The 18,362-nt window shown below is 38.7% G+C and overlaps 1 protein-coding gene across 7 annotated transcripts; it reads right to left on the bottom strand.

Annotated features, from left to right (window-relative positions):
* Nucleotides 1-6,625: 6,625 nt before the first annotated feature.
* CBX3 (chromobox 3) lies at nucleotides 6,626-18,359 on the bottom strand. 7 transcript variants are annotated; one of them, XM_038557152.1, is made up of 8 exons: nucleotides 18,208-18,359; nucleotides 17,608-17,778; nucleotides 16,079-16,130; nucleotides 13,064-13,206; nucleotides 10,553-10,715; nucleotides 9,654-9,716; nucleotides 8,295-8,389; nucleotides 6,626-7,953 (listed from the first exon to the last, which is right to left on the bottom strand). In XM_038557152.1, exons 3-8 carry the CDS (start codon nucleotides 16,100-16,102, stop codon nucleotides 7,827-7,829), a joined length of 615 nt encoding a protein of 204 aa, XP_038413080.1. In that variant the 5' UTR covers nucleotides 16,103-16,130; nucleotides 17,608-17,778; nucleotides 18,208-18,359; the 3' UTR covers nucleotides 6,626-7,826. The 7 variants fall into 7 exon arrangements, with proteins under 7 accessions (XP_038413080.1, XP_038413081.1, XP_038413082.1 ...); XM_038557153.1 differs by lacking the exon at nucleotides 18,208-18,359 and adding an exon at nucleotides 17,876-17,985; XM_038557154.1 differs by lacking the exon at nucleotides 18,208-18,359 and adding an exon at nucleotides 17,865-17,973.
* Nucleotides 18,360-18,362: the final 3 nt, after the last annotated feature.

Genomic DNA, 18,362 nt, shown 5'->3' with positions numbered 1-18,362 from the left:
ATAGCAAAACAGGACCATTCTAGTCCACTTTTCTTGGAGAGAGAGAGAGAGAGAGAGAGTGTGTGTGTGTGTATACACACTGAATGGGGAACACACAATTGCCACTGAAGACAAACATGCTTTTAGTTAGACAAATGAGAATGGAAGGAGAAATTATAAACAATTTAGAAAACAATGATAAGCAAAAGGAGGGCTATTGTAAACTGTATGCAGTAAAGTAGGCTTCATGTTTGTGGGGGGAAAGTGTACTGATACATGTTATTAATTCAGGCACTTGACTCCCCAAATCCCAACATTTACATTTAAAAACATGTAATTTTGCTCCTCTAGCCTTGATATATGATCCATATACTGAACTTGCTCTATTTTAGGGGTTTGATCTTCTTTAGGCAGATCCTTTTGGAGTTTTTGAGTGGAAAAACTATTCTTTCAAGCCCAAATTTAAAACCAGGGCCTTCCCTCATCCATTGCCCTTTTCTAGGTGCTAGGAACACACTAGTGAAAAATACAAATAATTGCTCCAAAGACCCCTACGTTCTAGAGGAGGGAGAAAACAAAGGTTGAGTCCCTTTCTGCCCTCATTTGCATAACAAGCACCTGCATAGAGCCAAGTATCCTATTTATTTATGATAAAATAAGAGTGCAGTGTAATTTAAGAACCTTCTCCGATTGGTATATGTAATGTCGGGTGCTGGAAACTTGCTGAGCCTGACTTTCGGGGGAGAACGAGTGGGATTTCAGGGTAAAGCGGTTTCCCCTTGTGTTGCCACATTAAATCTGCACAAAAGCTACAGCATTCCCACTGCAAAATGTCCAAGCTTTTATCCCTTTCAGCACATAAGGTAAGTTTCTATTACTATACCCAGGAAATTTTCCTCGTGCAGAGGTATCAAATATTTATGAGAGCCAAAGAGACCTGAGGAGTGTTAAAGTATAACAGGAACCTCATTGTGACACTATGCTAGAAATGAATTCACTTTAAAGGGAGTCCATCTTGGGATCTATCCAAAGGTTTCAGTTCCTGAACTACCAACAGGCCTTATTAAGTGGTGGCATGGATCCTGAATGTAATACGGATCTTCTTTGGTTTACTAATCTCTCAAATTGCCCAACGCCCGTTCTCATCTAGACTTTCCTCCTGGATATCTGCCCCTTTTTTCCCCTAAAGCTCCTCATCAAAATGGCTTAGAGCTTTGAGACACCACAAGTGGCTTTGGAGCTCTAAAAATATCAGCTTATTATACCAGAAAAGCCACTTCAGAATATTAAATTAGGGTGTTGTCAGGACCCAATAAATGCATCAGGGGGGAATAGGTAGGAGTTGGTAGATGGCACTGAGCTTGAGCCTTCAGTTAGACACTGAAATACAATAGGGAAAAAGGTTGCTGTGAAAGGTCACTTTATTAGTTTCAGTGTCCTTATTTTTCTCCTTTAAGAAGCTTATATGCAGAACTTGTAAATAAGGATAGAAGGCTTCATTTTTAAAAAGTGAAAATTCTCTATGCATTCATGGAGCTATAAGAGCAGCTTTAAATATCAATGTTCTTGTTCTGCTCTCCTAAGTCAATTTTTTCCCAACACTCAAATTTAAGGAAAAGGGCAGATTTCAATCTTCATTTGAAAAAAAGGGAAGAGTTGCTAAGTTCTACTATGTTTCAGGACGTTGAAAACCATTCACATTAGAAGTTTTCTAAAAAGAAGGTGCTTTCAAATCGGCTGAAATTCTTTGCAATAGTTATATATTTTGTTTATAATAAAGCATACACCTTTTTCTGGAAAGCACTCTTCTGGCAATTGATCCAACTATAGTTCTCCACACATCTGGTTACAGTTGGTTGTTCCAGAGAGGGCATCTGACCCAAGCCAGGTCACTCAGATACTGTAAAGGACTCTTGGACAGCAGAGAGAGAAAACCTCAATTTCGTCTTAGAGACAGGTTTGGGGATTTGGGTGCTGTTATCACTTCTTTTTTGATTTGTGGAGATTGGTTCCAGAGAAGAGAGCCTACAATCAGAGATGGCCCATCCTGGGATTGTGCCAGTCCAGGGTCCCAGACACCCTGAGGCTTACAGGGGAGACTGGCAATGATTTAATTTGTCCTAATTAAGTGCTAGACATTCAGCTCCAGGTATTTTTCATTTCTCATTTAATCTTGAAAATCCCAGGAGATAAATACCATTATTCCGTCCTCCCAGCTTTATAGAAAATTCTGAGCCATCGGGAGGTTAAGTAATTGTAACAGCTGAGCTGGGATTCAAACCCATGGAGTCACACTCCAGAGCCAGTGCTCTGAACCACTATTAAGTCTCTAAGCCAGTGAGCAATTTCGCTTATCAAAGCAAGTTTGAGTTGGGTATCTTGCACTTTCAGCCAAATTATGTAATTTGCATTGTAGGTATACTAAGTAATACACTAATCAAAGCAGTCAAAAGGAATGTCTCAATCTAAGTATCAAAGCCACTTTATCTTCATCAAACTTGTTTCCCTTCCCTTTTTCACCAAATGACATTTTCATCCGTACAAGATGAAATGAAATCTTGGGAGTCATTCTGGATCCTTCTTCCCAACCTCCACATCACCTTTTAGATCCCAAACCTCTTTCTTGTGCAAACACATATTGGGCAGTTGCAATGGACAAAACCTGATCTTCAAACCAGTCCCCTTCTCTTTTTCCCACAGCTAATGCCCTAGTTCATACAAATGGCCTTAACTTTCTTTGACCTTTTTGTACCCTAGTATCTACACTGAAACACACTAGTGTTTTACCTAGTGACCCCATCTGTAAAATGGGGTCAATCATACCTATCCCACATAGGGAATTTGAAGATGAAGTATGAAAAACACCACAGTGGGCAGCCCGGGTGGCTCAGCGGTTTAGTGCACCCTTCAGCCCAGGGTGTGATCCTTGAGACCTGGGATCAAGTCCCACGTCGGGCTCCCTGCATGGAGCCTGCTTCTCCCTCTGGCTGTGTCTCTGTATCTCATGAATAAAAATCTTAAAAAAAAAAAAAAAAAAAAGAAAGAAAAACACCACAGTATTCAATTGTTAGTATTTCTTTTAGAACTAAAAAAACTCTTATATGTGCTCATGGATTTTCATTGCTTTTATAGCAAAAACATGAACTGTAATGAAAAAAGGTTTTAAATGAATACGATTTATTTTTTTACCTCTCCAGGTGACCTATATGATTGCCTGCAGACATTTTGCAACATAACAAATTCTTAGCTCACACACACAAAACCTCACCCCCCAAAACCAAGCCTTCAATTCCCCCTCCTTGATTATTCTCTATTAGCAGATATATTAGGGACTGCCATGTATTTGAAAAGTATCACACACTATACTACATTCAGAATCAACTTTAAGAAAAATATGTTTATTTATTCATGAGAAAGAGAGAGAGAGAGAGAGAGAGAGAGGAAGAGGCAGAGACACAGGTAGAGGGAGAAGCAGGCTCCATGCAGGGAGCCCGACATGGGACTCGATCCTGGGACTCCAGGATCACACCCTGAGCTGAAGGCGGTGCTAAACCGCTGAGCCACTGGGGTTGCCTAAGAATCAACTTCTTTGTAAGAAATCAACTACTAGAGCTTTGCTAAAATCTCTTTGGTGAATATTCAAAGGTATAAATTCATTTATTCATCAGAGAACATATGAGAGTTGATGTAGCTTATGGGTTATATACAAATACACATATTATTCCCCTTCCACTGTGTATTATTCTTTGGCTTGATACCCAATTTTCATAAAGCATAAAAATAATGCATAAGACTCAAATATAATTTAAGACAGCTTATTCAGCCTCATCCATTAAAACACACACATACAAATTTTAAAGTAAAAGTAGGAACTTCTCTTCCTATCCTTTTAGGGAACGTAGCCAACATATGAGCCTAACTATAAGCTCATTTGTGGGGTGTTTAAGACAAAACAAACCTGAGTTGTTGACAGAAAAGGAAAGTATAATCAAGCTCAAACTCATGATTTCCTTACATTTCTTTCCAACACGTATCTTCATTGCTTATTTAACATTCAAACTTGAAAGAGGAAGATTGTATATTTAAATCTTAACAGTTACCTTAAAGGACTACTTTCCCTTACTGATTTTTTTTTTTTTTTTTAGATCTTATTTATTTATTCATTAGACACAGAGAGAGAGAGAGAGAGAGGGAGAAGCAGGCTCCACGCAGGGAGCCTAACGTGGGACTCGATCTCGGGTCCCCAGGATCAGACCCTGGGCCAAAGGCAGGCACCAAACTGCTGAGCCATCCAGGCTGCCCTCTTACTGATTTTCATAGGTTCCACTACTAGCCACATTGTTTACTACATTAATACGTGAGCAGAATCAAGTATCATGTCCTGTTAGGATTACCAAAACCCAGATTTCTGGCTCACGAACAAGGGAATCAAAACAAAAATTCATTTTCCAACAAAAAAGCAAAGCATGGGGAAAGGGAATAGTAGAGGGATCACAATATTAAAACTTCAGGTTTTAAAAGTTGTTTATTGGGGCAGCCCCAGTGACTTAGCGGTTTGGCGCCTTCAGCCCCGGGCCTGATCCTGGAGACCGGGGATCGAGTCCCACATCGGGCTCCCTGCATGGTGTCTGCTTCTCCCTCTGCCTGTGTCTCTGCCTCTCTCTCTCTAGCTGTGTCTCTATGAATAAATAAAATCTTTAAAAAATAATTTAAAAAGTTGCTTATTGGTAATGGTAATAAATTCAGATCAGTGTCCCCTTCTGTTCTCAATGGTATTAAACTCAGGGGTCTTGCCACACTAAAACTTATTCAGGTATCTCAAAGATTCCAGGCCCTTTAGGAGGAAAAAAAAAAACAAAAACAAAACACCAAACTTGTTTTATTTATTTAAAGGTTTTTAGACAGCACAAGCAGGGAGACCTGCAGGCCAGAGAGGGAGAAGCAGACTCCTTACTGAGCAGGGAACCCGACATGGGACTCTATCCCAGGACCCTGGGATCATAACCTGAGCCAAAAGCAGATGTGTAACTGGCTGAGCCACCCAGGTGCCCTGAAAAACTTTAGTTTTAAATGCTGACCAACATTTTTGTAGGGGCATATGGTTTTCTTTGATCCATAGGATTAGGCAAACTTTGTTACCTACACATTTCACTTCTTCAGGGGTATTGATGTCCATCTTGGGGTTAAAAAAAAATCAGAAATTTTCATAATAATATCTAACAAAATCTGTTAAAGACCTTACTATAAAAATGACAATGAAAATGAGGAAAATTTAAGACTATCCATACAACTTCAACTTCAGGATGGGAGAAATATATTTAAACAAGATAGGAAATCCAGAAGATGCAAAAACTGACAAGACTTGACCATATAAAAATTTTAAAAAGGTACAAAAGATACCATTTATCATGTCAAAATATAGACAATGGGAAAAAATATTTGCAACACAAAATTAAGTGTTAATATTCTTACTACAAGAACTCCTACCAATTAAAAATGTTTGTGAAGTTGGCAATTTATAGATGAGGAAACAGAAACAGTCATTAAAAGCATGAAAAGAAAGTTCAGAAAGATCACAGACCTGACAAATTAAAACATGAAACCATCAGACTGGCTAAGAAAAAAAGTAAGATCAGTATTATTATAGTACACTGAGTATATATGATAATGGTGACCAATGGGGAGAATAATCACTGCAAGCTTAACTTCAGTAATATATTGAAATCTATCCATTTAAGGGCCACTATACATTTTATGTAAGAATGTTCACTACATTAACAGCAAGAAAACTACAAATAACCTACCTACAGCAGTTGGTTAAGTTGGGGAACCATCATAACAGCAGCCAGCTGTGCTACTGAAAAGATAAGGAAACAGATTTTGCCACTAGAACCTTGAGAAAGAACCAGTCCCGCGGATACCTTTTCAGGTCAGTGAGACAAATTAGAGTTCTGACCTCCAGAACCGATAATAAATGTGTTGTTTAAAGCCATTAAGCTTGATGCAATTTTTTACAATAAGAAACATACAACATAATAAGGGACAATACAAGTAATAGGAGGACAATATTGTTTCCAGAAATGCCCTTACTAAAGTTTAATATAGGGGCCATCAATTTCTGGTACAAACAGGGAGTTCAGTACCATCTATGAACCCATTGCTGAGAGCAATACTCAGTACATAAACATAAATAATAAACACCTTAGTATAGGTAAGATTTCCTTTTTTAAAAGTTTTGTAAATTGAGGTATAAATTGGTATATTACCTATCAGTTTCAGGTATACAACATGATTAAATATTTATATTGCAAAATGATTTCTCTGTAAGGGTTTTGGAAAATTAGTAGAAATGTGTCCATCACAGCCGACCAGTCCTATCAGAGTAACTTTTTTCAGGTGGCAGTTTCAACAAACTAGATTCTAAGTATTAAAATTTCAGTTTATTGAAGCAGATTCCTCTCAGGCATCAAAGAAATTAATTCTCATTTTTGTGGAAATACATATTCTAATAAGTTTGAAACTGCTCAGCTCAAAAGATCTAAGATATGGATTCTAATGCTTTAGTGTTATTTATAAACATGAAGAGGACTCAAAGGTGGTTCTACTCCCACTAGAAAGACAGATTTTAAAGAAAAGTCTAATCACATAAAGGAATATAAAACTATTTATTGACCACTGTTTACCAGTATTTACAATAAAGTAAACAATATACAGTTGGATAACATTCTGACTACAAAGTTATCGTTTTTCCTGGTTTCTGCTGAACCAGTAGTTCAAATACTGAGAAGATTGAGCCTACATGTTAGGAATGAGTTGGGGTGAAGAAAAAACATGCAGGTCAAAAATTTGGATTATAGAAGTCTGTCCACCCATTTACTCCAGCAGGTGCTAAATTGCAAACATTTCTAACCACCTGGTTATGATCAGGTTCCCATGAACGAAGTCTTAGACGCTCCATGAATCATGACCTTTTAGTCAATACAGCACACAAGGGTTTTCAACTTCTTGAAAAGGAATGGTTCACTAGAAGGAACCTTTAAATATCCATTTAACTAAGTTTTGCTTACCTAATTAAAGTACACCAAAACTTGTCTAGTTTTGCCCTCTGGGTGGGGAGGTTGTTGTTGGTGATTAAAATTTTCCTTTCAAGGATCTTGCAAATAAACTTGCATTTATGTGACTGTAACTAGGGATATGGATTCTGATATGGCTGCTTTTAAATTGTCCAATTTAAACTCTCTACATATATTTAAATTGTCCAATTAATTACAAAATTTGAAAGGTTAAGGCTTCAGGAAAAATTTCAATGTAACTTTAAGTGATTTATTTCTTAAGTTGCTGAAAATGATAGCATCCCAGAAACATGGCCTTATCCATGGTTATAAAATGCTGTTTTTGTTTTGGTGAATGTTTCAAAAATAACAAAAAGAAAAAAAAACCACTTATGTATGTACTTTTAAGTATACACACAAAAAGCCCTAAATAAACAAAAAACCCAGAATGGTCCTTAGGCATATAGGAGTTAAACACAAATTCTGACTGAGTAACAACTATGAAGATTTCCCCCAACATTTAGAAAAGGTGTTCTCTGATGCAGGGGGATAATATGCCATGGTCTCAAATATTCTTTTCTGATAAAGGAAACAACTACAGAAAGCTTTTATTTGTTCAAAGTAACCAGTGCTATAGATGCAAAAAACCCCAACAACTCCCCCAATACTACTTCAAAACAAACATATCAAACTTGATTTTCATTAGAATGTTATTTCTTCACACTAATAAACCAAAAAACAAAGACCCAGATTTTATATATATATATAAATATATATAAAAAGCAACGCAAACAATTATTGAGCTTCATCTTCTGGACAAGAATGCCAAGTTAGTCTCTCTTCATAAAATGCAATTACGATCTGAGGACACTTCATATTTGCCTCTTTTGCCAGCACCAAGTCTGCCTCATCTGAATCTTTCCTGTTGTGAGGAAAAAAAAAATGTTTAGTCAAAAGTCTCAACTGTTTTTGGTCAACTGAGAATGTCTCACTTAAAAAATAAAAAATCATCATAATTTAATCAAAAAGTGCTTCAAGAAGGGTTTTGTGATCCTTGTGGCTGTGTTCCAATAAAACTACATTATTCAGAACAGGCCAATCTTTGGTTTAAAAACGAAAACAGCAAAGGACTAGAATTGTCTTTTCAGCTGATATTCTCTAATGATGAAAACTATGAAACCTTTTCTAGAAAAGGCTTTACAAGTGTAAAAAAAAAATCTATTCTTACTTTTAAAAAAGGACAGCAATCATCTGTACACTTACCATTTCATGAGAAACATTAATTCTCCACTGCTGTCTGTGGCACCAATTATTCGTTCAGGATCAAGACCTCTGGCAAAGCCTCTTGGTTTATCAGCCTGATTAAAAGACATTAAGTGACTATTTACATAAATGTTTCACGCATTTTCCATATTACAAATGAATAACAACTTTCAATTTGTTTTCATGAAATATAGCTTTCAAATGAAAGTGAAAAAGAAAGGACAGGAGAAAGAACCCTTATTTAGAACTAAAACACACTGTAATTTCCATTAACCTTGCAAGAAAAAACAAATCCAGATTATCTACAAATATTGTGAATCTCAAGGCAAGAAAAATACCTTTCTTTATCCTAAAATATCAAAAGACAGAATTCGGTAGGCACACAAAGAATTAATCCCTTTATTTCTGCTAACTCATCAATAATGATAAATTCTTTAAAGTATTTCAAATCACTTTTAGGAATTAGTTTAAATTACCCACATTTTTAAAAGCACACACAAAATACAATAGCAATAAATAAAAACTTCAAAACTCAGATTAATCAGTATTGTAATCAATGTGTATTATAAGAAACCTTAAAAAATACTTAGCATAAACCAGTGGTTCTAAATTTTGATGTCTGAGGACCCAACGGGGGTCCCTGAGACCTTTGATGGGTGTCTGTTCATCTGCAAGGTCCCCTCCTTTCATTTATCTTTGGCTTTAGATTATCTTCATTTGCCTTCACCAAACAATGTAAGACAGAAAATCAAATGCAGAAGTAGAACTCTTAAGCTAGACACTGAAAAGATTTGCAAAGATGCAAAATGCCACTCTTATTTTTCATGAAAAGTTATGAACATTCAATGCAATTTGTCATTCTTTACCAACTACACAGATATTTTAGAAATTTAATTTCTGATAATTAGTATTGATGGTCATACACATACAAATAAAAGTTCTCTGGGATTCTCAGTAACACTCCAGAGTTTTGAAGGGGTTCTGAGACCAAAAAAGTTTGGGAACTGCTTAGATTAATAAATCTCTTCTCCCTACTAGACTTTTTATGTCAATATCCCAGGTTCTGGAGTCAGATTACCTGGGTTAGAATGAGGACTCTAACCTTTACTGTGTGGCTTTGGGCAAGTTAATCAAGTTAATCTCTTTATGGTTTCAGGTTCATTACCTATAAAACAGAAATACTACTACTATTGGTCTCAAAGACACTTTATAGTACATAAAATGCAAATTAGGTTATGTAGAACACTGCTGTGCACATTGTAAGGGTTCAATGTAGGGTAACTACTGTTATTAAATAGCACTTCTGTTGAATATATGGCTGACTTTCAATTTATGCATATGGATTCTTAACATTGTTACCTTTTCGCTTTGGCTGCTAAAGCATCCAGAACCAAATTTGTAGTCAACCTCTCTGCTTCTCATCTGGAAAATGGGGATAATACCTATAATCTTAGCAGACCTGCCATGAAGATTTAACAGATTATCTATAAACTACTTGACATCTACTTCAAATGATCAAATTTTAAATCCAAAGACCTTATCAATGAATCTGTATTTTAGGTTTAGTTCTTAATTCAGAATCAAGACCCTTTCCCAAATCGCCAGCAAACATGGTAAATACTATCTGTTTTGGAGTTGAGAGTATAAGCAAGGAGTTATGTGTTTTGCCCAAAGCCACGGAGACATTCGTGAAGCAAAGACTGGATCAAAATACTCCTGTAGTGAATGAACCAGCTATCTCAACTCACACCACAAAAACATGAAAAAAATTTCTATTACCAAAAATTATATATTTCAAAATAAAAATGTTGTTTGGCAATACTCTGACAAAAAACAAAGAGCACATGTGAGAGTATGTTCTGTTGGTCAATGCCACTAACAGTGCATAATCAGGATGTGCTATGTGGATTGTTTTTACTGTATTGTAAGGGATTGCAATGATCTAATCTTTGCGTTCATTGTGTTTAAGAAGGCCAATCCAGGATCACAGGAAATGGGTCTTATCAGGATCAAATCCATGAATCTACTCAAAATAACACTAGCACAACAATTTAAGTGGTTTAAGCACTTACTGAACACTTCTATGATGCAGGCTAGATCATGCCTATCCTTTTTGTCCTAAATATTAAACATTTTTTAAAAAACTTTTAAATGATTTTAAGACTATCTGAATTTTTAAAAGTATTTTAAAAGTATTTTAAACATCAAGCCATCAACCTTTTACAAAGCCAGTCTGCTGGGCAGTATTTTATACTTACAGCATCTCTTTTCTTCTTTGATTTGCTATCATCAGATTCACTGTCAGATAAAGATTTTCTTTTTGTACCATCTTTTTCTTTACCAGCTTTTTGAGAATTAAGAAATGCTTCAATTAACTCTGGACAATCTAAATTTTCTTCAGGTTCCCAAGTATTGTCAGCACTGGGTTCAGTTTAAAAAAAAAAAATTCAATTAAATATGATTCATTGACATCATCTACATTCATTTAAAATATATCTGAAAAAAGTCTGCCGTATTGGAGATGCTTACCATTTCCTCCCTAGCCCCATATTCTTTTGAGAGAATCTTCCTATACTTCCTGTATAAGACTCCAATAAGTCAGCAGTCTACTGTATTACTTCCAAGTTAACTGTACCTGACTCTAGCAAAATAATTGCAGCAAATATTTTTCCAAGTTACACAGACAGCCCACTTCAGAATTTCACTGCAAAGGCTTTTTAAAAGTGAGGATCCCCAATTCCCACCCTAAATTACTTTATCAGACCAGGTGGACTACGCCTCCAGTTGGGACCTCCAACACCCTGTCTGAAAACACAAAAATTCTCATGTGAGACAGTTATTTTCAATTTCTGCTGGTGCTGAAATTGGGCAGTGATAAAAAGCAGAGGCTGGCAACTGAAAAGTCAAATCCAGCTTTTGTATGTTGGATAAACTAAGAATGTTCTTTACATTAATTGGTTGGGGAAAAAAATCTCAAAATGATTAAAGGAAATTTGAATTTCAGGTCCCATAAACAAAATACCATTAGAACACAGCCATGCTCATTTGTTTAACATAGTGTCTACTGCTGCCTTTGTACCATGTGCAGAGTTGAGTAATTTTGAGATCTTCAGCCCACAAAGCCTAAAGTATTTACTACATGATTATTTAAGAGAGAAGTTTGGCAACCCCTGATATAATGCTGAGATGGCCATTTTCATGTGTTTTTCAGAAGGACCAGAAAGTAAACAAGTATCAATTACTAAATATGAAAGTTAGGTAAGCCTACACTAGTGAGAAAAAGCACTTAAAAAAAAAAAAAAAATACAACTCTATGCTCAATGTGGAGCTCAAACTCACGACCCCAAGATTAAGAATAGCATGCTTTATTGACTGAGCCATCCAGGCACCCCCTAGGCTTGCTACCTTTGTGTTGTGCTCTGATCAAAGTCTTCACAGAACAAGAAAGAATGAAATTAATCATTTTAGAGATGTTGAAAAAGAAAGATACTGTTAACTTCTGGTTACAACTGGGGTGTTTTGATAATGTGGAGACACTAAAACTGGCAAACCTGAAATCAGAGGATACAGGAGAACCAAAGAGTTGAAGTAGAGCCTCCATTTTATAGCGTTACTCTCATTATAGACTTGTGTATTACCTAACACATTGTAATGCACATAGTAGGTTCTATCATAACTAAATGGCCTTAAGTTTGGGAGAAAGGAGAAAAAGAGCTAAGTTTCTTAACATTTTGATGGGCTGGACAAAGACAAACAGCATTTAATGTCTCATGAGATTCCAAAACAAACAACAAAAAACCTATCATGTGAAGGTAATCAATTCTTTGGAATACTGGTTAAATATAATTTTAAAATAGTTCAGACTTTGTTCTGCTATCTGCAGGACATTTTTCTAGTGGCAAACTATGAACTTACATACTTTCAAGCTCAACTAAGGACACTGGAAGTATAAAATAAATCTTTAATCTTCCACTCAACTTGTAATTCCCAAAATGCTATGGAGGCAGCTTTAAATGTAAATGGTGGGGCAAGTAGTAGGTAACAGATATTTGAAGCCTGATTATTTGACTAGCAGGCTCCCCCATCTTCACCATGCTCAGAAAACTATTGTCTGTCTCTAGCTATCCATTTTCAGTATGTCACAGACCACAGGGCCTTGCTGTTTTATGGTATAAAGCAGAAGAATCCAAGTAGATTTAGCAATTTATAAAAGTTAAGTCTAAGAAAGGAATTTCTGCATGAGTTATTCACAATACTACTAACATAAAAAGTAGGAGAGCAATTAGTAACAAGGAACACATAAAAAGAACTAAGGAGCTTAAAAATGCCCCCATCACTTCCTAAAGAGATTAGGACACAGTAAACCTTAAGTACATAGTGTTAAGTCCTGAATGACAAGCACTTTTTCCTAACACCCATCAGTCTACCTTACATATATATATATATAGCTTCAATATTTTTATTGCCCTCTGTATTTAAAAAAATAAGATCAATAAAATATTCTAATTAATACATAAAACGCATTACATAGTAAACTGCACTCCTATAACTTTAACTCCAAGGCAATCAACTCATTTCAAATCTGCTTGGTTACAATTACAGGCTAAGTATGTGCCTGTTTTTTAAACAGATTTCAAATTTCCCTGGATCAAAGATGTCTTTATATGTAAACCAATCTATGAAGAAACTGATTTTTAAAACCTGACTAAAAGCAAATTTTAAATGTCAGTGTGTGTAGTTAAACATAATAAGAGCACCAGGTTTCTTACTCTGTAAATCCCTTCCACTTCAGGAAATACTCCACCTTCCCATTCACTACACGGCGGTCCAGTACTTTTTCCACCACAAATTCTTCAGGCTCCGCCTCTTCTACCTTTTTACTCTTTCCATTCTGTTTCTTTCCCATTTTTTGCTAAAATAAAACAAAAGAGAGATTTAAGAAACATTTTCTTTTTAAGCTTTTAAGTACATTTTTAAGGCTAAATCATTTACTTTATTGTTACGTTTGACATCTATAATTTTTACTTCTATATCCCAGGGCAGACACATTCTGAAAAGATAAAAATCAACAGATAATAAAAAAGGAATATTTAATTCCATTTTAGTTCACACCTATCACCCACCCCTCTTTGCTGAAATAATACAGTAAAAAACAAGATCTAGAAAATACTGTTATTTTCTCTAAATTAATGTCTTATCTAGTGTACAAAACCACATGTACTGGAGTTTGCACTCGTTTTAATTACAACACAGCAACAAACAAGTAGAAGGTATTAGAGAATGATACAATGAGAGTAAATATTAATGATAGGGCTTATTTAGTGAACCACAGTTCCATTAAAACTACAGCCCCAAACACTAATAACCCCCTTTCTCAGTATAAACACCAATGTTAAAAGTCTCGATTATACAGAAAGAGGTTAAGTGCAGAATGAAAACACAGTTCAGAATCCTGAGACCAATTGCAGAGTCAACTAAGGAGACCATGAATAGGTTAAAATGGACACTACTATTGTTCCATAATTTCTGTATAGATCACACGGAACAAACTTATACTGTCTCTTGAAGAGGCCAAAATACGGGATCATTTTAATTTTCTAATGTGAATATCCTTTTTTGTCAAGAGTCTAAATTTTGTAAATTCAGCTTAAACCAGTTTTTTGGTTTTTTCTTTTTATGTAACACTGTAAGAAAAGCCAAAAGACCAAGCTAAAACCATGACTTTCCACTAACTCATGAAAACTGAAAGCAGATAAAACAAAAAACTGAAATTGTTAATTAGAAGAGACTAAAAGTGGAAAAATCTCAAATGTTATTTTAATTTTAAAATAATTTCAGGAGTGCTATTAAAAAAACTTAATTACCTAGCCATTAAAATCACCTCTCAATACAGCATACAAGCAGAAAAGCAACAATAGCAATACCTCAAGACTGCAGAAAGATATTATGTATTTCGAAGTGTATACTCATAAAAAATTAAAATTATCTAGAATTTAATATAACCAAGTAAACATCTGATTTTGTTGGATATCATCTCCAAATCAGGCCTTACAATTTTTTTTCTTGTAATTTTTATTAGTCAAGATACTTGGATATTGCAACCAGAGCTTTTGCTTCTATACAGTACAAGGAATGGTACCAAAAGAAAAACTGTTGCACATGAAGACCTATTAGATACTGATCCTAAACGATAAATTAGCTCTGCTCATGAAGGTAAGAGATTAATAAAGATGGTAACAAAAACACAGAAAGTGAAAACAAACACCAATAAGATAAAAAAAAAAAAAATCCTTGGCACAAAAAATGAAGGATTTGCTGTCACACTCATAAGCTAAGTTACAATTACTCACCCTTTTCTTTTCAAAAGAAAACTCACCCACTTTCCCACCTAAATTAACACATCTCATCTCTCAAAATGAAAAGTTAGATTAAGAAAAACTTTGAAAATTGTTAAATTATAATCTTTAACAAAGAATGTAACAGACACTGAGGACTATCAGAACTGTTTGCCAAAGCAAAAGCAGCATCTATGTTTGTTTTCTGTATCTCTATTCATCCTCAATCCTCAAAGCCTCAGGGACAGCTAATTCCTTCTCCCTCCAATACCTGAAGGCCACAGGTAACCATACAGCCAATTCAATTATCTATCTACGCTCTGGTTTACCACTTATGGAATTTGAAGGACAGTTCAATCCTGAGGGGGCACAGAAAATGCTTTGTGTTTTCCACTGATGCTTTGATGGCAATCGTTTGTGCCACAGACTCTGTATTTCTTATTTCAATGTTTCCCAAGATATTTGAGTTACACGTGCAACCTAAACCTAATGATAGCAAAAATTAAAAACCAAACCTGTGTTTTTTGTGTGAAACTCAAGGGGAGAATATACAAACCCAAATCAAAGGTTTTGCTTTATGTAGATAGTAAGTACTCACCTTTAACAGGATTGCAATTATTAATGAAATGTGTTAAAATCACTGTGAGAACCATTAAGTCTGGAATTTCGTGATTTTTATGTGACTCTTTCACAGTGTTTTAAAAAAGTCTGAACTTGATGGCTGAACATACAAAGGTCTTTCCACATTCATGGAACTTTTAATGAAGTGCAAAAATGCAAACTTGTGGTTTAAGAAAGTGGAGAGAAAAAATTGCTCAAAATATCCAGATCTAGTCCTCTCTTCTTCCTGGACATATATGATTTTTGTTTACTCTGTATTTTAAAAAGTTGCAAGGATTTGAATTTAAGGCATTTATGTATTTTAGAATAATCAAGTTTGAAATAGAACATGAAGCAAAGTAATTCCAAAGATTGAATGACCTTTGTCCTAATCTAGGTGTCTTAAGACACCTGTTCTTTAAACTTAGCAATACTGAAAATACTTTTCTCTAGAATTCAGTATAGGGTGATTTAGGGACCGTTATGCCAACGAGCAAGGGCTCTACAGCATTGTATGCCTATGCTTCTAATCCTTCTTCCATGTTGCAAAAGATTATTTTTATTTCAAGACAAAAACACTCTAAAATTCATGGCGCTATCCTCTCAAGATTTGGTTTCTTTAAAAGGATTAAGACACTATTAAGCCAAGGCAGTATCTCTAAGTAATGATTTCATTTTTGCCTCTAACTCTCCTTATTACAACACTGGGGTGGGGAGGGGGTGGGGGGGGGGAAGGGGACTGGGAAATACATGTGGATGTAAATATCTCAACCACAGAGATGCAAAGTTATAATCTTGGAAAAAAATTGGAGTTAGATCCTTACATATTTTAGGTTTTAATTAACTTACCAATGTAGTTTTATTGGAGGCCATTTTTTATTGCAGACTTGAAGAGCTATTACTAGAAAAATGCATGACAGTTAAATAGAAGTTTGCACGACAGAAAAAAGGTAGCTAAACACAAGTTTTGTTTGGATTCCAACCCCCACCTATGTATCATATACCGTAAAACTTGTACTCAAAATCCAGAGATGTAAATTTGAGTTCCTGCATTATTAGTGATCTATGCTTGCTGATACATCAGTGTTCTCACCAAGTGGGTCTAGAAAACCTTATTGGGTACAATGGTTTCTGAGACAGTTTTACAAAAGGAAAAATAGCAAAAACATTGTTTCCAATCTAAATCCCACTTAAGTCATAGCCAGCATCTAAAAAAAAAAAAAAAAAAAAAAAGGCCAAATATTTTGGTTCAAATTCGACATGATCATCCAAACACAGCGACAAATTTTCGTGAATTTTCCCTCTAGACCTTTTAACAATCCAAAGAGGCGCCTATATAACCCCAACTTGGTTTCTTAAAAACCCTCTCCCTTTCTAATCACTAGTTTAAAAACTGAGAAAGGGGGAAGAAAAAACAAACATACCGAGATGCTTCAGTCCCATTTCGTGCCACTTTTAAAAAACAAACCACCTCTTCTATCCGCGCCCCGTAAGCCCCACCCTGCTTAGCAAGGCCCGAACGCCCGGCCCCCGCCCCCCCACCCGGGAGCGCGGGCCTCGTGGTCAGCCCATCCGCGGGGAGAAACAAAGGCCGCGGCCCGGGGGCTCAAGGGCACTGCACCACCGGGCCCGCGGTCTCCCCCACCCGGCCGCAGCCACGTAACGGAGCGGCCGCCGCAGCCCCGGGACAGCGGGCCGCGCTGATGCGGGGAACGCACCGCCCTCGCAGGAGGCCCGAGTCTCCGACCCGCGGCCGCGGCGGGGAGGGCCCCTCAGCGAGCTCGCCGATGGGGGAGGGGAGAGGGAAATGCGCTTTGTCTAGAAATACGGAGGCTGTCGCCGCGGCTCTCTGCCCTCCGAGGACGGTCTCGGTCCCCCCCTCCCCCCCCCACGAACTCCGGGCGCAGGCCCAGCGCCAAGCCCGCCGCGGGGTCGACGCTCGCCTCCCCGCTGCTTCCCGCCGGCTCCCCACTCGGGGTCGGGCGGGGAAGGGCGGGAAGCAGGCAACTGGGTGCGGGGGAATCCCCGGGGCGCAGGTGGTATTTTAAGCACCGCCACCGAGGGGACAGAGAGAGAAAGAAAGCCACCGACTTCACCGCCTCCGAGCTGCTCCGGGTCCCGGGTCTGCGGCGTCTCCGGCCCTGCGCGCCTCAAGCTCCAGCCACATCCGAGGGGGAGGGGGCTGGGGCGCTGCGCGACGGGCAGCCGCTGGAGGGAGGGGGGAGGGGAGGCGGTGGTGGCACCGCCCACGCCGGGCGGCCGCGAGGGGCGGGGCGGGGCGGGCGGGCGCGCGCGCCCGGCGGGGGGAGGGGCCGCGCGCCGCGCCCGCCGGGAACCCGAGCCCGGGGGCAGGTGGGAGGCGGCGGCGCGGCACTTACCGTTCGCGGCGTGGCGCCTGGTGGTCCCCGGAGGGGAGGGAGAGGGAAGCAGAGGCGAGGACGGTGGCCGATCTTCTAGACGGAGGCGTTTCTGTTTGGCAGCAGCAGCGCCTGGCGCCAAAACCGGGCTCCGCCCACTTCCTCGCCCCCAGAAGCGGGTGCCTCGGAACGCTAGGGGTGAGGGAGGGAAGACAAACTTGGCGGGGGCAGCCGGGAGCTGAGGGGAGAGGCCGCCTCGCGCCACCCTCTCCAGAGACCTCTCCCGAACCGAAGGGGTCTACTCCCCGGGACGTTGGCCAGGGTCAGCTCGGCGGAGCGTGAAGTACGACGTGTTGACTAGAAGTCGCTTCGGGTGTTTCCGGAAGGGGCCGAGTCAGTCCTGAGCGCGGGGGGCGGGGGGGGGGCGGTTAGGGGAGGAAAGTCCCCGGAGGGAGGCTACAAAGATTGTTCTGGCGGGAGACCCGGGGGCGGGGAGCGGCGCGGATTATCGGAGGCTTAACAGTAGGGACCACCCCCCGGGTTGAGGGGGGCAGGACTTTAGGGCCGTGCGTTAGGCTCCTCCCGGCAGCGTTAATTTCAAACTGCGCGACCGTTTCTCACCTGCTCTGCGCTAAGGCGGGGGCTGGCTCCAATTCCCTGAAAGAAAAATACGCAGCACTCGAGCCTTCCGCGATTCACGGAGGGCACTTGCGCAAGTGACGTCAAGCACCGCTACTGGCTGCCGGGGGGGAGGAGTACGTAGCTGGCGTAAGGAG

This window comes from Canis lupus, chromosome 14, assembly GCF_011100685.1.
Source record: "Canis lupus familiaris isolate Mischka breed German Shepherd chromosome 14, alternate assembly UU_Cfam_GSD_1.0, whole genome shotgun sequence".
NCBI classification, from domain to species: domain Eukaryota; kingdom Metazoa; phylum Chordata; class Mammalia; order Carnivora; family Canidae; genus Canis; species Canis lupus.
Note: the sequence above shows the minus strand (reverse complement) of the source record. Positions and strands in the feature narration are given on the sequence as shown.

Excerpts from the sequence above, each read along its gene's own strand:
- CBX3 (XM_038557152.1), bottom strand. The coding sequence starts at position 16,102 with ATGGCCTCCAATAAAACTACATTG. Across the intron at positions 9,717-10,552 it reads CAAAGAAGAAAAGAGATGCT|ATGAGAAGCAGAGAGGTTGA; the intron begins GTAAGTATAAAA and ends CCCATTTTCCAG. Across the intron at positions 7,954-8,294 it reads TTAATGTTTCTCATGAAATG|GAAAGATTCAGATGAGGCAG; the intron begins GTAAGTGTACAG and ends TCCTCACAACAG.